This window comes from Diceros bicornis, chromosome 3, assembly GCF_020826845.1.
Source record: "Diceros bicornis minor isolate mBicDic1 chromosome 3, mDicBic1.mat.cur, whole genome shotgun sequence".
NCBI classification, from domain to species: Eukaryota; Metazoa; Chordata; class Mammalia; order Perissodactyla; family Rhinocerotidae; genus Diceros; species Diceros bicornis.
The window spans coordinates 32253186-32275290 of NC_080742.1; the positions used below are offsets into that span (position 1 = coordinate 32253186).

At 34.9% G+C, this 22105-nt stretch overlaps 1 protein-coding gene across 12 annotated transcripts in view; it reads left to right on the top strand.

The window, feature by feature from the left end:
- Positions 1-22105, top strand: part of PPP1R9A (protein phosphatase 1 regulatory subunit 9A) — a 321025-nt gene that overhangs the window by 173835 nt on the left and 125085 nt on the right. For all 12 annotated transcript variants that reach the window (XM_058525783.1, XM_058525771.1, XM_058525815.1 and 9 more), the window contains one exon: positions 7135-7255. In XM_058525783.1, coding sequence (XP_058381766.1) covers positions 7135-7255 — 121 coding nt within the window. The remainder of the gene's footprint in view (positions 1-7134; positions 7256-22105) is intronic.

Sequence of the window (22105 nt, forward strand, 5' to 3'; positions counted from 1 at the left end):
TAGCATCAGACTTCTCATCTGTGACACTGGAAGTGGGGAGACATGCATATAATTTCACATACCACTGAGAAGAAAAAGGATGATGATCCAACAATCCTACATCTATTCTGGAGAGCATTTACCTATCCTGGTGAAAGAAAGAAATTTGCTGATATGTAGAGATGTAAAGAACACATCACCCACATACTTCCCAATTAGTAGGGAGGAAAAGAAACCAAGACCATCTTGTTCAAAACAGCAAGGTGAGGGGAAAAGAGTTGAAAACTTGTAAGTATTAAGCATAAAATTATTTGGATGAAAAAAATATAAAGAATACCAGTCATTATACTAAAGATGACTGGCTAATTGTTCTCATTAAAAGACACTTTCATTTGAGGTTAAAGAGAATGTAGGAGCGATGCTTACGTTTTTCATTCATTTAAAAATATAAAAACCATTCTTAGCTCACGGCCCATATGAAAACAGCTGGATTTGGCTGTGGGCCATTGTATTGCTTATAATAGCAAAAAATTAGAACATTTGAATATTCATCAGTGATAGAAAAGGGTGTGTAAATTGTGGCATATCTATTCAATAAAATATTACTCAGCAGTAAAGATGAAGGAGCCACAGTTCCATGTAGCGGTATGTATGATTCTTACAAACATGAAATTGAGGAGTGGGGAAAAAGCAAATCACAGAAGAAGCCATTCAGTGTAATTCCATTTATTTAAATTTCAAAGCCAGGAAAAGTTAAAGCCAGCATGTTGTTTAGAGATACACAAATAAATGGTTTTAAAAAGCAGTGTTAAGACAAGGAGGGAATGATTAACACAATGTTTAGGATAATGGTGACCGAGGGAAAAGTTAGGATATCGGAGAGGGGAACATAGTGGGCTTTTGGGGTATTGGTAATGTTCTGTGTCTTTGTTAGTATATGGATGTTTATTTTAGTTTTGTTCTTTAAACACAGTGTTTTGTAGATAAATGTTTTCATAAAGTCTTTTGTGTTTGTATGCTGTATTTTGTAATAAAAGTTAAACTAGAAGAGAACCAAATGAAGTACGATTATTTTTAGTATTTTGAGTAACTTCTATACTGTTTTCCATAGTGACTGTACCAGTTTACATTCCCACCAACAGTGCACAAGAGTTCTCGTCTCTGTATCCTTGCCAACATTTATCTCTTGTCTTTTTGATGATAGCCATTCTAACAAGTGTGAGGTGATATCTCATTGTGGTTTTGATTTGCATTCGCCTGATGATTAGTGATGTTGAAAACCTTTTCATGTACCTGTTGGCCTTTGTATATTTTCTTTGGAAAAATGTCTATTCAGTTTTTCTGCCCATTTTTAAATCAGGTTTGTTTTTTTGCTATTGAGTTGCATGAGTTCTTTATATATTTTGGGTATTAACCACTTATTAGATATATGATTTGCAAATATTTTCTCCCATTTGGTAAGTTGCCTTTTCATTTTGTTGAGGTTTCCTTTGCTGTGCAAAGACTCTTTAGTTTGATGTAGTCCTACTTGTTTATTTTTACTTTTGTTGTCTTTGCTTTTGGTGTCAAATCTAAAAAGTCATCACCAAGACCAACGTCAAGGAGCTTACCCTCTATGTTTTCTTCTAGGAGTTTTATGGTTTCAGGTCTGTCATTCAAGTCTTTAATGCATTTTGAGTTGATTTTTATGTAAGATAGTGGTCCAGTTTCATTCTTTTGCGTGTGGTTGTCCAGTTTTCCCAGCGTCATTTATTGAAGAGACTATCCTTTCCCCATTGTATATTCTTGGCTCCTTTGTTAAAAATTACTTGACCAAATATACATACGTTTATTTCTGGGCTCTCTATTCTGTTCCATTGATCTATGTGTCTATTTTTATGGAAGTATCATACTGTTTTGTTTACTATAGCTTTGTAGTATAGTTAGAAATCAGGAAGTGTGATACCTCCAGCTTTGTTTTTCTTTCTCAAGATTGCTTTGGCTATTCAGAGTTTTTTGTGGTTCCATACAAATTTTAGGATTGTTTATTCTATTTTTGTGAAAAATGTCATTGGAATTTTGACAGAGATTGCATTGAATTTGTAGATTGTTTTGAGTAGTATGGACATTTTAACAATATTAATTCTTTGACTCCAGGAACATGGAATATCTTTCCATTTATTTGTGTCGTCTTCAATTTCTTTCATCAATGTCATATAGTTTTCATATAATATAGGTCTTTCACCTCCTTGGTTAAGTTTATTCCTAGGTATTTTATTCTTCTTGATGCAATTGTAAATGAAATTGTTTTCTTATTTTCTCTTTCTGATTGTTCGTTGTCAGTGTATAGAAACCTAAGTATGATACAAACTGTAGATCATAACACCAACAGAGAATTTTACTTTTTTTTTTTTTTATTGATGTTTTAATGGTTTCTACCATTGTGAAATTTTTGGGTTGTACATTTTTGTTTGTCCATCACCATATATATGACTCACTTCACCCCTTGTGCCCACCCCCCACCCCCACCCCCACCCCCACCCCCACCCCCACTGCCCCTCGTAACCACAGTCCAGTTTTCTCTGTCCATGTGTTGGTTTATATTCCACATATGAGTGAGATCATACAGTGTTTGTCTTTCTCTTTCTGGCTTATTTCACTTAACGTAATACGCTCCAGGCCCATCCATGTTGTTGCAAATGGGACGATTTTGTCTTTTTTTATGGCTGAGTAGTATTCCATTGTATATATGTACACCACATTTTCCTAATCCAATCGTCAGTCGAGGGACACTTAGGTTGCTTCCACTTCTTGGCTATGGTGAATAATGCTGCAATGAACATAGGGGTGCATAAGCCTCTTTGGATTGTTGATTTCAGGTTCGTTGGATAGATTCCCAGTAGTGGGATGGCTGGATCATAGGGCATCTCTATTTTTAATTCTTTGAGGAATCTCCATACCGTTTTCCATAGAGGCTGCACCAATTTGCATTCCCACCAGCTGTGTATGAGGGTTCCTGTTTCTCCACATCCTCTCCAACACTTGCTGTTTTTTGTCTTGGTGATTATAGCCATTCTAACAGGTGTGAGGTGGTATCTTAGTGTTGTTTTGATTTGCATTTCCCTGATGATTAGTGATGTTGAGCATCTTTTCATGTGCCTATTGGCCATCTGTATATCTTCCTTGGAGAAGTGTCTCTTCATTTCCTCTGCCCATTTTTTGATCGGGTTGTTTGTTTTTTTGTTGTTTAGTTGTGTGAGTTCTTTATATATTATGGAGATCAACCCCTTGTCAGATGTATGTTTTGCAAATATTCTCTCCCAGCTGGTTGGTTGTCTGTTCATCTTGATTCTGGTTTCATTAGTCTTATAAAAGCTCTTTAATCTGATAAAGTCCCACTTGTTTATTTTTTCTTTAGTTTCCCTAGTCTGGGTAGGCATGTCATCCGAAAAGATTCCTTTAAAACCAATGTCAAATAGTGTGTTGCCTATATTTTCTTCTATGAGTTTTATAGTTTCAGGTCTCACCTTCAGGTGTTTGATCCATTTTGAGTTAATTTTTGTGAATGGCGATAGCACATGGTCCACTTTCATTCTTTTGCATGTGGCTGTCCAGTTTTCCTAACACCATTTATTGAAGAGACTTTCCTTTCTCCATTGCATGTCCTTAGCACCTTTGTTGAAAATTAGCTGTCCGTATATGTGTGGTTTTTATTTCTGGGCTTTCAATTCTGTTCCATTGATCTGTGTGTCTGTTTTTGTACCAGTACCATGCTGTTTTGATTACTATTGCTTTGTAGTATGTTTTGAAGTCAGGGATTGTGATGCCTCCTGCTTTGTTCTTTTTTTTTAGGATTTCTTTAGCTATTCGGGGTCTTTTGTTGCCCCATATAAATTTTAGTATTCTTTTTTCTATTTCTGTGAAGAATGTCATTGGGATTCTGATTGGGATTGCATTGAATCTGTAGATTGCTTTAGGTAATATAGACATTTTAACTATGTTTATTCTTCCAATCCACGTGCATGGGATATCTTTCCATTTCTTTATGTCATCATGGATTTCTTTCAATAATGTCTTGTAGTTCTCATTGTATAGGTCCTTCACCTCCTTGGTAAGATTTATTCCTAGGTATTTTATTCTTTTTGATGCAATTGTAAATGGTATTATCTTTTTGAGCTCTCTTTCTGTTAGTTCATTATTAGCATACAGAAATGCAACTGATTTTTGTAGATTGATTTTGTACCCTGCAACTTTGCTGTAGTTGTTGATTGTTTCTAATAGTTTTCCAACAGATTCTTTAGGGTTTTCTATATATACAATCATGTCATCTGCAAATAGTGAGAGTTTCACTTCTTCGTTACCTATTTGGATTCCTTTTATCCCTTTTTCTTGCCTAATTGCTCTGGCCAAAACCTCCAGTACTATGTTGAACAGGAGTGGTGAGAGTGGGCAGCCTTGCCTCGTTCCTGTTCTCAGAGGAATGGCTTTCAGTCCACCAACAGAGAATTTTACTTTTAAATTGAGAAAACACTAAAAATATTTCAGTTAAAAAAAGGAGGCAGATTTGGAATACTCTTTAAATGTAATTATCAATATAAAAAATAGAAAATAAAAGATGAAAAGTAACCTTTTGCTTAGGTTACTTTAGGAAAAACGAAATATATATATGAAAAACCAATTGATTCTAATTTAAAAATATTAGAATTGATAAGATTATTTGTAAAAGAAGAGGTCAGGTCCCAGATACATATAAGAAAATTAATAGTTTTTTTCTCTTGTGAATATATGTGAATGTGACTATAACATTAAGAACCTGGAAATGAAAATGGGAACAATATTTCATTTACAATAACACTGAAACAACAAAATACTTAATAAATTAATCACTAAGAAAAACAGAATTTATCTGTAGAAAATACATCTTTTTACGAGATATAAGATCTAAGCAAGTAGAAAGATATACTGTATACTTGAATGAGAAGACTCAGTATAGGAAAGTCTCTCTTATTCTGTATCTCTGATACCTATAAATCAATATACAAATTTAATGCAGTTCAAATAGAACTACCATCAGAGTGAGGTTGGGAGAGGGGATTTCATAATATAATACTAAATTTTATATGGAAAAATACAGACTTAAGGGAAGTATGGAAAAGAATGTGAAAGGATTTAATTTCCCAAATATCTAAATATAATGTAAAGCCTCTGTATAATCAGAGCAAATTGTATTCACATAGCAATTGATCAGTGGAACAAAATAGAAAATCCAGAGAAAGATGTTAGTACTAATACTTAGTATACATCAGAGATTTCATACAGGAGAGAAACCCTATTATTCAATGTAGAAGAGTCTGCAGTGCTCATCTTTAACACAAGAGCAAACACACTGGGGGAATAGTCCTTATATGGATATAAACACTGTGGGAAAGCTTTGGGTCATCGTTCATCCCTTCATCAACAGGAACAAATTCACACTCTAGAGAACCCTGTAAATATGATGAATGTGGGCAAGAATTCAGCCATACAGCTAGCCTTTATACACATGAGAGAATTCATGTGGAAAAAGAGAAACTTGATACATGTAACCAGTGAGGAAGAGCCTTCAGCACAGATCTAATCATCAGGTGCACAAGAAAACTCATTCTGGGGAGAAACCCCAGAACTGTAATAAATGTAAGAAAATTTTTAGCAAGAGAAAGCCTCTTGATGAACCTGAGTTTCTATACCAGAGAAACAATTAGAATGAATTAAATGTGGGAAATCACATGTTTGCAGACATTTTAAATGTAAGGAATGAAGGAAAGTCTCCAGTGATCACTAGTACATTAATCAACATTAAGGTTCTCACACGGGAGCAATCCCTATGCCTAAAAGCAATGTGGACATGCTTTCAGCTGGGGATCACATCAGACAGTTCCTCCAGGGAGAACACTCTATAATGTTTTCTTTAGCACACAACTGAGCAAATGAATCCCACTTTCACCAAATGACATATTTTTTAAACATATGTAGAATAAAGATGTAGGATTATGAATTGTACTTAGAAATACTTAAAGCAGAAGTTGGTGACAAGTAATAATCAATAAGATAAATCCTATACAAATGATTACTAAGTAAGAATACCTAGTAAATTAAAGGTTATTGCTAAAATGTATTGTAAAAGCATCGAGCATTCTGTTGAGCACGAGCCAGTTTTCCTGTAATAATCGACCACTGTTGATTAGCTAGTATCTATTTTTTATGCAGCTAATACACCATGATTACAAAGACTTTGAGGCTTTCAGAAAATAATTTTGAATGTTAACCAAAAGGGTGGAATGCAAAATAGTTTATCTTTTATTTCATTGATGTTAAAATATATACGTTCATGGATAGAGCAGATGGAAATATGGATAAACACATGACTTGTGGGTAAATTAAAAAATGTGTTTGTCAGTATTGTTCACAGAGTCGATAAAATGGAAACAAAAGTGAATGCCTATCACTAGAAAAATGGTTCGATAAGTTATGATAACATCTCTCTATGAAATATGCAATTATTAGAAGTGATTTAAGGCTTTGTAAGTTGATATCCATGAGATCATTGAAGTGAAGAGTAAACTGCAGAGAGAAGTAGGTATAATATGATCTTATTTGTGTAAAGCAAATAGAAAGGAAAACAAGCCATACAGATGTGTGTATTTATGTATATGTATAATTTATATGTTTATATGCTTGTATAGTAGGACAGAGGAAAGTACTGAAAGATACATACCATCTTATTAACATGAATGGGGATATGAGACAAGTGGAAAAAGAAGACTACATGAAGGAGAAATTCTACATATGTTATGATAACATTCATTTAAAATAATATATATGTGTCCTTTTGTGCTTAAAATATTACATATTTAGAGAGGCTATGTTTTAAGGCAGATTGATTACTCAATCAAATTATTACCTTCTCTTGGGATCACAATGAATAGCCAACTGCAGTAGTAAAATGAAACTAAACTCACGAACCTTTTAGGGGGGTCTCATTTGAAACCCTTGCTCCCCAGCATAGAAAAAAAATTCCAAGGCCAGCATATCATATAGTCCATAAAGAACAAAATTACAAGCAGCAAATAGAGCTCACCAGCTAATTGCAAACTAGTGGAAAACTTAGATTGTTGCATTTTTTTTCCTTTTTCGTAGATGAGGATGGACTTGGTATAAGTATTATTGGAATGGGTGTTGGAGCAGATGCTGGACTTGAAAAGCTGGGAATATTTGTCAAGACAGTAACAGAAGGTGGTGCTGCTCAACGGGATGGCAGGTAAGCCAACTACTGTTGTTAATATCTAAAATCTAGGAAACTTTTCTGGGAATTTCTTCTAATGGTAGCTTTCTTCTTTTGATTTTTTAGGACAGAGTTTCAGAGTGTGTCCCAGATGTGGACAATGTTAAAGCACTTGAATTACTTTCTGATGTGTAGGCAGAATACCTGCTTTCTTTAATATATATTAGATAAATGGGTGGATGGATCTATTATCTATATCTATATCTTCGTATCTGTCCGTTCATCTATTTAGTGGGAAGTGGGCAGAAACATGGGTGTATATAGTTTAAGAATATGTACTATGGAGATCAGCATATAGTTTTGTTTCAGAAATATCAAAACAAACGATAATCATTCTGGCAATTCTGAAAATGACAGAGGTAGAAGGGAAAATAGTAACTCCAATTGTGCGATGTTGATAATTCTGGAGATCAATGTTTCTCAAAATGTGTGTCTAAAGACACATAATGGTAGTAGTAAATATTTCCCATTATTAATTTAGAAAGTTTCCTCCAAGTGAGTTAAAATTGGGTTGTAAAATCTGCATCATTTGTCTTTAAGTTACATGAAAAATTTAAAAGTTATTCTAAAGTGATAGGAAATAATTCTTATTGTTAGTATTCAAACAATACTAAATTATTATGAACCATCTCTCTTAAATGCACTAAACCCAAACCAAAATACAAATTGATTAAAAAACAAAGAGAAAATTTTGCATTCAGCCCGATTTTAGCCAGTTCCCATTGTTCTAACCTCAGACCTATTTGTTTTTCCATCACTCATTTTTAAAAGTAAGTTTGTTTTCTGTTAATCTATTTCCTGATTTGCTCTCCTGCGTAGTTTCAGTATTTACACCAATATGAGAAATTTGCTTTATCAATTGCAGCATGCATTTCCTCAGTTCTTTTAAATGAATGTTTACCTAGTGTAGTAATCCTGCTGTTTTTATAATAGATGCTTAATAAATACCTCCGTGAGTATATTAAGAAAGGCAATTTGATGTAATGAAATGAGCGGGATCTTTGGGATCATGTGATCAGGAGTGTTAATCCCATGCCCCCTAATTACCAGCTGTGGGTTATTGAACAAATTACTTAATTTTCATGTTATCTACATTGTGAATAAAATATCACATTTTATTCGCATAAAATGTGAATAAATGTTTTTATTCACGTTTTATGTGAATAAAAAACTTTCCATAGTGCTGTTTGTTTATGAAACTGTTCTTGAATGAAGTAGGAGTAAGCTTGAAATTAAAAAAAAAAAGTTATTATGGGAAGTCTTACAAAAAACTACAGAAAGATGTATAAAATATGCACAGGATCATAAAATTTTGGAGGTCAGAGGGACTTTAGAAATCTTTCAGTCCATACCTTTCATTTTATATGTGTATGAAAATTGAGGAGAGAGAGAGAGAGAGATAAATAAGTGATCTTACTATTAGACCTATGACCGTATTCACATCTTTTAAATTATTATATTATTAGTACCACCATGACTGGTATGCTTATTTGCACAGTATTTAAATGTTTGCTATTTAAAGGGTATCAGTATAAAAAAATTACAAAAGGAACAGTTGGTTGCTGCAGTCAAAAATAATTTTTTTTAAGTTATGTATACTTATTGATATAGAAAAACCTTACATTAAGGATTTACAAAACAGTATGATTAGCATGATGCCATTCTTGTGTGGATATGTTTTCTATTTATTCATTCCCCCCAACCTCTCTTTCTCCATCTCTTTTTCTTTCTGTCTCTCATAAAACCCAGAATTAATATGCACCAAAGTGTTGAATGGCTCTAGTCTGTGTTTTTTTTGGATTTCAGTTAATATGGAATACTTAATTTTTTGTGTGTGTGTGAGAGGAGATCAGCCATGTGCTAACATCTGCCAATCCTCCTCTTTTTTTTTTTTTTTTTTGCTGAGGAAGACTGGCCCTGGGCTAACATCCATGCCCATCTTACTCCACTTTATATGGGATGCCACCACAGCATGGCTTGCCAAGCGGTGCGTCGGTGAGCGCCCGGGATCCAAACCAGCGAAGCCCGGGCCGCCGCAGCTGAGCGTGTGCACTTAACCGCTTGCGCCACCGGGCTGGCCCCCCTGGAATACTTAATTTTTTATAGGGACTAAGTAATACTTATATTTTAAACTACAACTAGAAATAATAAAGTTATCACCATGTGACCTCGGGAAAGTTAATCTTCAGACCTCAATTATGGACAAAATTAGAGTTCTGGATTAGATGTTCTTTACACTTCCTTTTAGCTTTAAAGGATATGAGTCTGTGTTATACCTTTCTAGCTTGCTTTAGTTTCTTAATAAATCTTCCTTATTTAAGAAAACAATTTCAATCTAAGATTTTATCACACTTCCTTCGAGGGATGTTAAATAAACAGATCTATATAGAAAATTCTTTTCTCCCTCCTCCCGTTTCCCGCCTCCACACAAGAAGCCTTTTAATTGTAATTGCTTTTACCCCTTCTGAACATCTCATAAACTCTCACCATATTTTGAGTACTTTTAAAATTTTGCCATGGGTGTTTACCTTCTGAGTCATCCAATGTAGTTAAAAAGTTTCGAGTCTCCCTTGTTCTTTGGTATTACATCCTACATTCTAAATTTTCTTTTGTCAAGCTTTTCAGGTCTGTCTGTACCTTTTCATATGATTCCTGAAACATAGGGGGATGCTCAATAAACATTTGTTGAATGAGTGAATACTTTGTGTTTTAATCCCTTTCAAAACATTTACTCGGGCCTAACATTTTTCTTTTTCTTCTTTTCTCTTCCCTTTTTTTTTGTTACTCTGCTTCTTACAGGGTAACTTGTAATTTAGCTGAGTGACATAACAGCCATTTCCACCTTCTGTTTTACTTCTAAATTTTTAGTAAAATAATATTAGATATATTAACCATTAGTTTTTGCTGCCATAAATTTTATGATTGTACACAGGACATTTTAACACACTAATTATTTCTCCAGTCCTCTTTAATGAATCTATAAAGCAAAATGAATTTTATAATAACACAGTTGAAAATGCTGATAGTAGAATAAATTACATGGATGATAACTGACGAAAGATAGTAATAATGCTATGCTAAAGAGGCAAATTAAAAATGCATTTGGGATCTGCTTTGTTTGTGGCTCCTATGTTCGTTTCTCAAGCTTTTGCATCTCATCATTTTAGAACACTGTCCTTTTCAGTTTTTTTTGGAAGAGGTATCAAATGTGAAATTCGGGTGCTATGTAGTTTATCTTCGTTCAAATGTTGAACGAAGATATGTTCAAATGTTGAACGAACAATTTTAATTGTTTTTGACCACCTTTTGGGTAACACCAATATATAAAACAGGTGGAGTCCTATTCTTGTGCTTACCCTGCAGCCAGCTCTCACTCCTGCAGGACCGTCTGTGCCCTTGAGGCGCCCTCCAGCCTGAGACAACCCTGAATGGAAACTACTGTTTTAATTGTGTCCATCTGTCAGCATTCCTTAGTTGATGGTTTCCTCTCTGCACATGCCCTTGTGTCACTCTTCTAATCAAATATTTTGCTTGTTCATCCCTTAGAGAGTTGGGATGTTACTGCTTTGATATGTATTTTCATATACATTTAAAACTTCACTATCTAGCATTTTGGGGAAGACTCTTTGTTGTCCAGAGTTCACTAATGTTGCTCCAGCTGGTCTCCCTTTCATTCATCATTGATTGCTTTGTTTACGTAAGCCCGGTGAGGTAGAATTTTTGTTTTTGTTCCCCTTCCCAGGTACATCAGGTCAACAAATAACTAACCAGTAACATTAAACAAACCCTAAATAGTCCAACTTATATATTTTTATTAGCCTTGCCCTCATTGATTCTGATTTTTAGATTCAGAATTGAGCGATATCAGAAATACCAGGCTGAGGCTGAAGAGCAGTAGTATTGCACACTCGTGTGTATTAGCACATGGAAACAATTGAGGACATGGCCAGGACTGGATGCCTTTTGCAGACTAGCCGGGTACATTCCCATGAATTCCACTCCGGTAGACAATGTTTCCAGGGAAAAACAGGCTATTTCCTCTGCTAGTCTGGAAAATTTTTGGGAAGTTCAGATTATCTGTATTCTTTGTACTCTGGGATGGTCTGATACAGAGAGCTGTCCATTTAATTTTTACAACCAGGACTCATCCCTTGTCTTTTTTGTGCTTCTAATTATAAGCCGAGATTTGAGAGAGATGATCAAATGATCAGTGTTACTGTCCTGTGGGGTTGCATCTAAAAATTATCCTCTCTCAGGGTGAGAGATTCAAGCAAAGTGGGTATCAGACACCAGAAAACATTTTCTCTACCGTAATAACTATTTATGTATTAAATACCCTGCTGGCTCATGATCTAGTGGGTTGTAGAGTCAGTCTATGGTGGCAATAAAGCTGAACTGCTGCTCTTTTTTTTAACCAATATTGTTCCTCTTATCCCCTGTTCAATCCTCTGTACCTCTCCTCCTCCTCCTGCTCATTTTTACAGTTTCTTGAGTTTATCTCCACCTTAGTCACTACACAATCTATCTCTATAAAAAGATAAATCGAAATACCCCTCAAATAAAATAGCAAACTCCATAGAACTTCCCTCCCTCCCTTTTTAAAATTGAAGGTGGGTTTTATGTCCTTTTTATTCAATTGTGTATCAAATGTTTAAATTTTTTATTTGATGAATGTATCATTTTTGAAATGAGAAGTTTTTAAAATAAATATTCATTTAATGAAAATAATAATGAAATAGTATTGAGCTCTCTTCATCCGCTTAATACTGTCTGTATCGAGGCAGGCAGGAAGAATTATGTAGGATCAGGAACGTGCATTTTAGTCGTGGGACGCCCCTTTCTTACACTGGTCTATGAATGCAAAGAGCAAATCCAACCAAATATCTGTTGTCACTGTTCTTGCTGCATGGAGTACTTTAAGGCTACCTTGTCCCTCTTCTGTCTTCTCAGTGACAATTTCCAGTGCTCCTCCTTCCTTTGTGGAGATCCCTATCCCGTCTAGTATCGTTTTTCTTCTCCCTGAGGGACTTCCTTTAACATTTTATCACCAGGTCTGCTGGTGATGAATTTTTTCAGCTTTGTATGTCTGAAAAAGTCTTTGTTTTATAAAATATATTTTCTCCTGTATAGAATTCTAGGTTGACAGGTTTTTTTTTTTCCATTTAGTATTTCTTCCAGAATTTTTTTTCTGATTTCAGGCACGTGGTTGTACATGAACAGAAGTATGTATACACAGATGAATTAAGAAAATTAGGAAGTGCTATAAATACTGTTTTACTTCCTGATTATTTGAGTTAATTGTATGTAATGAACATTGTGAAATTTCTGTGGAAAAACAAAAGCTCAAAACCAAGTGTATTAATTCTCCCTGTCTCTTACATTTTTTGAGAAAATGTCTCTTTTGGCTTTGGGTTATAGATTATAGATCCTTGAATCTGGAACTTTTACTCTAGTTATTTTATGGTTATGCACATATGCATCTTTAATAAAGAACAAGTGATTGTAATGCTTCAGTCTACATTTATTTTTTTTATTTTTTTATTTTTTGTGAGGAAGATCAGCCCTGAGCTAACATCGATGCCAATCCTCCTCTTTTTGCTGAGGAAGACTGGCCCTGAGCTAACATCCATGCCCATCTTCCTCCACTTTGTATGGGACGCTGCCACAGCATGGCCAGACAAGCGGTGCGTCGGTCTGTGCCCGGATCCAAACGCAGACCGCCAGCATTGGAGTGCTCGCACTTAACTGCTACACCATGGGTCCGGCCCTGTGTAATGCTTCAGTCTAAAGGAAAACTTTTTAGACTATTTCCATAGTCACTATAACACTGTAGATGCAAAATAAACACTAACCATTCTATAGATAAGAGAAATAAGGTGAGTTTACTTGAGCCAGAGTGAGGATTATAACCCGGGAAGGGCTTAGAAAGCATTCCAGAGAAGCATGGTTTTCAGTACAGTCTTATATCTTTTTAGAACAGAGAACATACATTAAACACAGCCAGGATACATTTTTATCAAAATTTCAAAGAGGTATTCAATTGCAAATTAGCAGGTCAAAGTGACCCAGGAAAGGAACTGATCCAGGTGTTACCTAACAGGGTAGCATTACCAATAGGGCGCAGGAGGGAAAGTATGCATTCTTATCTTAAGAGAGTGTATTCTTGACTTTAATGGTTAAGCAGATGTACAATGTATGTTTGATAGGCCATAAGTCAGGCTTTTTAGTTCAAGCTGAATCAGTTTTGAACCCGAATAGTCACCCCATATACCTCAATATGTGAAAATCTCTTGTCAAAATGTTATGATCAGTTGTCAAATTAGCATGTGCTAATTTTAGAGAACATTTTAAAGTTATAAATGTAATACCTGTTCATGGTTGAAAATTCACAAAATATAGAAAAATATAACGAAGAAAATAAAAACCTCATGTAATCCCACCATCTAGAGTTGACCACTATTAAAATTTTGCTGGTGAATTTCCTTTCAGATTTTTTTCTGTGCATATGCTGTTTTTTACTTATTTAACAAAATTAGGATCAATTGAATATACAGTTTTGGGGGTTTTTATACTTTTCATTCATCAAGATAATATTTGTTGAATGCTTGCTATATGTCAGGCAGTATGCTATGCTCTTTATATTTTGTCTTATTTTGTCCTGCTAATAGCCCTGATTAAATATGTATTATCATTATTATTTTTGTTTTACATATAAAGAAGCTACATTTACATATAAAGAGGCTCCTCTTATGTAGTCACAGCAAGTAAGTGGCAGAGCCTGTCTGTGAACCTAGGATATCTGACTCCAGAGCCTATACTTAAATAATACATTATGTTATATCATGTCATTAAATACTTTTCTACAACAGACTTTAAGGATACATTATGCTGTAATATTAGATATGTGAACATTTACATATTGTTATACTAGTATGTTTCATGGTGTTGATCAGGTTAGCATTTTTACATAATAGTCATGAGTATCTCTGATTATTTCTTTGAAATTACTTCCTTGGAGTGGAACTACTGTGTTAAGGTACATTCCATTTTAAATGCTTTAGAAACACATTGCTAAACTGTCCTTCAGAAACGTTGTTCAATTTGTACTCCCCCTAGCAGTGTCAAAGAGTACTCTACTGCACCCTCATTTTAAGATAGAGTATTGTATTATAAAATATTTAATAATTTGATAAATGAGATGTTATTTTTAAATTTTAATTTCTTGTTCTTGAGCCTCTTAAGATGTTTACTGGACACCTGTATTTCTTTCTTTTTTTCATAAATTATTTTCAGTTTGCTTTTTCCCTGTTACATTTTTTACAACTGTGTTATCATCTGTTCTTTTAGTGCTAATCTCCACAAATAAGTGGTCCATACTGTCTTCACTTCTTAACTGCATAGAACTTTCTCTCCTACTCCCCTAATCTGGTGACAAAAATTATCAAGTACAATAAACAGAGTTAAAGTGCAACTCTAAACTTAAACACAATAAAATTCTGTATTTAGTTTCTATCCTTAATTTTCTTTCAAATTCAGTGCTTTGAAAATTATTACCTACGTTTTGAGACATCAGGTAACCTTTTCTTAGACTTAATCTTAAACTTTTCAGTGTCATACTTATTTCTAAGGAGATCCATACTCCTTTCCTTGTTTTTTTTGTTGGCTTGTATGTGTGTGAGAGATACTTTCCAGATTCTCCTTCTGTATAGATCCTTTTCCTCCTGTTTTTCATCCTGTATTGTAAGAATGCTTCTCTCCCAAGGTTAGCTTCTTGAACTTGTTTTTGTATTCAGTCAATGAACTGATTTTTTTAATGACTCTATAGAAATTACTTACAAATTCATAACCCAATCTTGGTGCATGTAGAACCTCTTCATCTGTAGCACTTAGGTATCTTATTTTCATCTCAAATTCAACATAAAAGAAAGTGAATTCCTCTTTTCCTTTTTTTTCTTTCTTCCTTTCTCTTGATCTGAACAATCTGTTTTTTCTGTGTTGACCCTATTTTTCATTACTTTAGATATAAAACTTTCTAGTTATCTTTTATTCTTTCATTTATTTTACCTGTAATATCTTATTATATTGTATATTTCTTTCTTTGGAACATTCCTCAGATTCTTCTTTTGTGTTTATTCTCTGTTCTGTGCCGTGTCTCTGGGCCAGGTCTTTCTCTTACTCCTTAGTTTCTGTGGGGTTCTTTCAGCTGACCTTTCCTAGTTTCTCCTTACCCTGGTCCCAAGATTATTCTTCAACAACCATCACTTTGTTCGTGTAGCCCTTCTGAGCAACAGTGTACAGTTGCTCTCCATTTTTTGCTATTCATAACCTGAGGTCTTGCTGGCATTGAATACCAATATTATTTCTTAAGTGCATATTCAATTCTCTGCTTTAATCAGGAAGATTACCTTATTGTCTGTGTTAGTTTCCTTTCCCAACCTCCTTACACATCAGAGTCAAAATAGTGATTACTAAAACTACAATGTATTAAGGCCATATGATATGTCAATCATTGTGCTAACGCTTTTACATACATTTTTGCTAATCTTTACAGCCAGCATACGTGGTAGTTTAGTAGACTTTCTGTATCTAAACTAAAGATTAATTCTTTCAGGAATTCATAGTTGAAGAAATTTAAAGTTTTATAGAAAATGGGATTAAGAAAACTGGTCTAAGGTAAATGAATGAAAGCCTCTAAATAAACATTTGCTGAAATAAAGCAATCAAAATGCATTGTAAAGAAAGAGACTATCAATTACATGTTTTAAAATTTTGCTATAATAGGGACAGTACCATTAATTTACATTTAATATTTTGCATGCTACATACTTTTAAATAGAATATCACTTTCTAACCCCTATCCAGTATCAAGAAAATGCTTGTAAATTTCTTTTACTTTTTTTTGGTGATGCTGTGTATTTGAAGTGGCATTTTTTTCCCTAACCCATCATCTTTTTTCCCAGTATTCATTGCTTTTCTGGTTTTGTAGATTTGGAGTTGTTTACTACCAAGGGCTGGGACCCTGTAGCTCAAGTCATCAGTCTTCCTTATTCATTCTTAACTTTTGCCATGGTTGCAAGATGGGAGGGTAGGTCTGGATTTACTTTACTTCAGATTTCTTTCTCTCTTCCCAGGGCTACTTTGCAGAAACTTTCACTCCTGGTCTGCCATCTGCTTTCCAGTTCTTTTCTTTTTCTGTCTTTTAATAATTCCTTTTTGTATTTTCCTATATCACACAAATTTAGCAATATTCCTAAAACAACAGTTGAGGAAACAGCATTGGAGATTTTTTAGTAGATTATCAGTAAGTGAAAGTTTGGGATTGAAATTTAGGTCTGAGCAACTCTGAGACCCAGGTTCTTTTCTTACTACCACGTTTATTTCCTCCCCAGTAAATGCATGCTCTTCACTCTACCTAGAATCGTATTTTTCTCAACGTTTTGTTACCTTCTACTTCAAGGCTAAGCTTAGTGTCCAGTTCGTCACTGAAACCATTTAACTGTCACTAGTTGAGCCCAGCTGAACTCTTGTCCTCTGTATTCTTCAATGTAATAGTCTGTAGCACTTGCACTTGTGTTTAATTGTTTGTCATCCTGTTATGTGTGTTGAGTGTGTATCTCTAGATTCATTGTTAAATCATGAAGAGTGGGGACCACAGTTATATGTCTGGTGTCTTCTATAGTACCGTGTTGCTACTAGAATTTGATAAGCACTCAAGCCCATTTATGGATGGGCTAATTGCAGTTCTAGGATTCAATCTTTTTTGGCAAATTTCCTTATGACTTTAGCTTTTAATATTTGTTCTGTTAGTTTTACTAGAGGTAATTTCCAGTAATCTCTAGTCTTCGTGAGGGTCACATCGCCATTTCTTTTTGTTTGTTTTGATAGCATTGATAGCACATTATAACTGGTGATTTTCTTGGTTTATTTGGAAAAACACCATGACTTCATTGTAAATCTGTCTATTCTCAATTTTTTCTTTCCTCTGGTTCCACTTGACCCTCTCCTCAAAGAGTCAATAGCCCTCTTCTCTTAACATAACCTATTTTGTTCATGTCTTTCTTAACACAGTTAATGTAATGTTTTGTGTAGCTCAGCACACTCCCATGTCTCCAATACCCGAAACACATACATACCTCTGTATTTGCGTAAATGTGTGTGTTTATATATGTATATGATGTTCTCAAGCAGGAACCATACATTATCCAAACTTGTATCCCAGTAACTCGCATTGCTCTCGGAATACCGTCAGAATCAACTCTCTCTTGCTAAGTTACTGACTGAATGAATCAATCTAATCAATGAAGCAAGCATATTATTTTCTCTATTTATATTTTTCCAGAACTTTTGCTATCTTTCTTCTGATTAGAGTACTTAGAAGTGTCTCTTTAATTGTATTTGTTTCATTGCATTTGATCTAAATTATTCTGTACAAGGGTGTGTATTTTCAGAAATTTCTTGGACCTTGTTTGTTCTTTTATTCTTGTCCATTAAGGCAATCATCGCCCTAATTTTCTTTCACTTCTGATCACTCTGTCTATTGACAATGTAAAAGCCTGTATTTTGCCTTTACTTTTATTTCCTCCCCAGTAAATGCTAGCGCTGTACATATTAGCTTCTTTTTTAAAACAAACAAACAGTTCTGTTTTAAAAGTTTTCTGTCCTTTATTTAGTACTTCTCTTACTCGTCCTTAAACTTTTCCCTTTTCTTAAAATGTCTGCCTTCTCAAATGCTCTTGCCTAAATGCTCTTGCCTGATTAAAGTCACCTTACCGTCCTTTCACTTCATGAAAGTATGACAGTGACTCTCTTTCCTTTTGAGAGTTTGAGCTTTTTTTGTCTTTTTTTTTTTGCTGGGAAAGATTCACCCTGAGCTAACATCTGTTGCCAATCTTTCTCCCTTTCTTTTTTTTCTTCCCTCCCCAAAGCCCCAGTACATAGTTGTATATTCTAGTTGTAAGGCCTTCTAGTTATTCTGTGTGAGCCACTGCCACAGCATGGCAGCTGACAGACGAGTGGTGTGGTTCCACGCCTGGGAACTGAACCTGGGCTGCCAAAGCAGAGCACACCAAACTTTAACCGCTAGGCCATCAGGGCTGGCTCGAGAGTCTGAGCTTTTCAACTTTACTTTTTTTTCTGTAAGGCCAACTGTGTTCATCTTTCAAATTCCATACTTCAACTTTAATTTGGCCTTTCAAAATACAAAGTATATTTTAAATTAAACATTTGAAAGATAAAGAATTTCTTCCGTAGATATTGGTGAAATGGCACTTGAACTGCCATGAAAGTTGCTTGGTGAGTTGCCATACGTGTGTCACCACAGCCCTTGGTGACTCAAAAACACAGATGAACTATTGCTATCAAAGCATATATTGAGCACATATCACTTCCATAACATTCTCTTTTATTTTATGTAAAGGTTAAGAAGAAATAAAGGCATAATTTTGTCCATTACAGTAGTTTAAAATCAAATTATAACACAAAGTCCCCACCCCCAACACATCCCTACACAACAAAATAACTTTTATAAAGCAACACAAGGAAAAAATTATATGACACATCACGTGTACACATGCACAAAGGTGTAAAGTTAAAAAACGATATTAAGGTTATGTAACATTTAATTAGGAAAAGTGTTTTCTAGATAGTTTCTGAAAAAACAAGTGTCCACATGATGACTGGCCAAGAGAAGGTGTTATCACAGAAAAGAGAATGGCATGCACAGAATGATAGTAGGGAAACTAGGAAGCAGAATATTTGCCTCTTTTGAGTCTCATCAACAGTGTATCAAAAACATTATCCTAAAAATAAACATTTAGCTTTTATCCCATCCAGAGAATAAAACTACACTTAAAAGGAATTCTTTCCTTTCCTTCTTTTCCCAAAATGGTTTAATAAGATTAGCAATACATATTTTGTAATTTTCAAAGTTGCTGATCACTCTATTGACAATGTGAAAGCCCATACTTTGCTTTTACTTTTATTTCCTCCCCAGTAAATGCTAGCCCCCTACATATTAGCAAAATTGACAGTTCTTTTCAAGTTAAACATATACTTAACCTTTCAAGCCAGCAATTCTACTCTTTGGTATTTTCAAAGAGAAATGAAAACACATGTCTACGTAAAGACTTGTAGCTGAATGACAACTTATTCGTAATAGACAAAATTGGGAAACAACTCAAATGTGTATTCTGTGCTTTACTCCAAGTCTTCTGAATGAGAATTTTAGAGGAGGTGCACCTCCAGGAATCTGTAATTTTCAAAGTTGCTCTGTATTGTTCCCTTGCAGTTAGGCAGTTTGGGAACTAATGTCCTAGACTATCCTATCCAGTATGGTAGGGCCCTGCTAGTTCATATTGTGCTTTTGTGCAAATCTGAAAAATGCACCTCTTGCGGTGCGATGCTACCTTACTGGTGCATGGCTTGGCAGCCAGAATGAGGACTGAATTACAACTCCCTTCAAACTCCCTCAGGTGGGAGCCCTAGTTCAGTTTTATGTGTACATTACATGAAGGAAAATATAAAACAAATTAACATGAAGCTATGATTCACAACTTTGTCATGAGTAAGATTAATCTGGCAGAGTGTTTAAGCTAGGTGAATCTGGAGTTGGCTAAAGGACTTCATTGTTTTTTTTCCTCCAAGTCTTTAATGTTGCCACCACAGTACCACCAAAGACCATACTACTTAGACCTAGAGGAAAAGTAGAAAGAGGCTATATTGGAAAGAAGTGTGAGATGGTTAAGCAGCTCTGAGCAAATCCAGTGTTCTTCCTACTTTGTAGAAGGAAGAGAAGGAATGAGAGGAGAGGGAGATGGTTGTGGCTACATCTGTCTTTCTTTTTAAGGAGAGTAGAGAGTAAGGTAGAGAGAACTAAAGCGGGCCATGATTTTCTAAAGTTCTGAGAAGAATGGTTAGCAAAGGGAGAAAGTGACCCTGGACCTGCCCTATGGGAGAACAGAGACTGTGTCCCTTTAACCACATGGATCAAATGGGAGAAAGGGAGATATATGCTGTATACTAGAATTTTTAATCCAGTATAATATTTAATCCAATAATTAATATTTAATAAACCTACCCTCTAGCACAATAACTAACAAAATATTCTTAAACTTGAGCAGTGTTCCTATTTCTTATGGGTAAGTCAATCTAGTCTTGTGCATGGTGAAATAGGGAAGGGGTAGAGCAGATGAGGAACAGAATGATAAAAGTTTAAATGTCAAGAAGGATAATGTGGGATAAATATGTCAGAATTAGGTTAAGACCCAATGCTGAAGAAACTTGATAGCTACACTAAGTGATTTAGAAATATATTTTATTGGAATGATGGAGCTGGTGGCATTTTGGATAAAATTGTTCTTTAATATAAATTTTTTTCTTTTTTTTTTTTTTTGTGAGGAAGATCAGCCCTGAGCTAACATCCATGTTAATCCTCCTCTTTTTGCTGAGGAAGACTGGCTCTGAGCTAACATCTATTGCCAATCCTCCTCCTTTTTTTTTCCCCAAAGCCCCAGTAGATAGTTGTATGTCATAGTTGCACATCCTTGTAGTTGCTGTATGTGGGACGCGGCCTCAGCATGGCCGGAGAAGCAGTGCGTCGGTGCGCGCCTGGGTTCCGAACCCGGGCTGCCAGTAGCGGAGCGCACGCACTTAACCGCTAAGCCACGGGGCTGGCCCTAATATAAAATTTTAACACCTGTCTTGAGATGTAATTCATATACTATACAGTTCACTTATTTAAAGTATATAATTTAATGGTTTTTAAAATATTCAAGACTTGTATAACCATCACCTCAGTTAATTTTAGAACATTTTGACCACTCCAAAAAGAAACTCCATATCCATTAACAGACACTTGCCTTATCTCCCAGCTCTCTCCTCCTCCTCCCACTTTAGGCACTAATCTACTTTCTGTCAGTATAGATTTACCTCTTCTGGACATTTCATATAAATGGACTCATACAATATGTGATCTTTTGTGACTAGCTTTTTTCACTAGCATATTGTTTTCAAAGTTCATCCATGTTGTGGCACGTATCACATTTCATTCTTTTTTATTTCCAAATAATAGTCCATTGAATGGATATGCCACATTTCGTTTATTCTAACATCAGTTGATAGATATTTGGGTTGTTTCTACTTCTTGGCTGTTATGAATCATGTTGTTATGAACATTCATGTACGGATTTTTGTGTGGACATGTTTTCATTTCTCTTGGGTATACACCTAGGAGTGGAATTTTTGAGTCATATGATAACTCTGTGTTTAACCTTTTGAGCAACTGTTGGATAGTTTTCCAAAGCAGCTACACCATGTCATATAGCCACCAGTAATGTATGAGGATTAAAATTTTTCTGTGTTCTCATAAACACTGTTATAATCTGTCTTTTGATCATAACCATCTTAGTGTGTCTGAAGAGGTATCTCATTTTAGTTTTGAGTTGCATTTCCCTGATGGCTAATGATGTTGAGCATCTTTTTCATGTGCTTATTGGCTATTTGTATATCTTTGGAGAAATGCGTATTCAGATCCTTTGCCCATTTTAAACTGGGTTGTTTGTCTTTTTGGGTTGTAACTATTTTTTATAATATTCTCAATTATAAGCCCCATATCAGATACATGATGCATAAATATTTTCTCCCAACCTGTGAGTTATTGCAAGTTAAAATAATGATGAGATACCACTGTACACCTATTAGAATGGCCAAAATCCAAAACACTGGCAACACCAAATGCTGGTGAGGATGTAGGGTAAAATGAGCTCTCGTTCATAATTTTCTGCTGTTTTCATTTCAAAGTTGTACCAACTGCAAATGGCTTAACTGTCT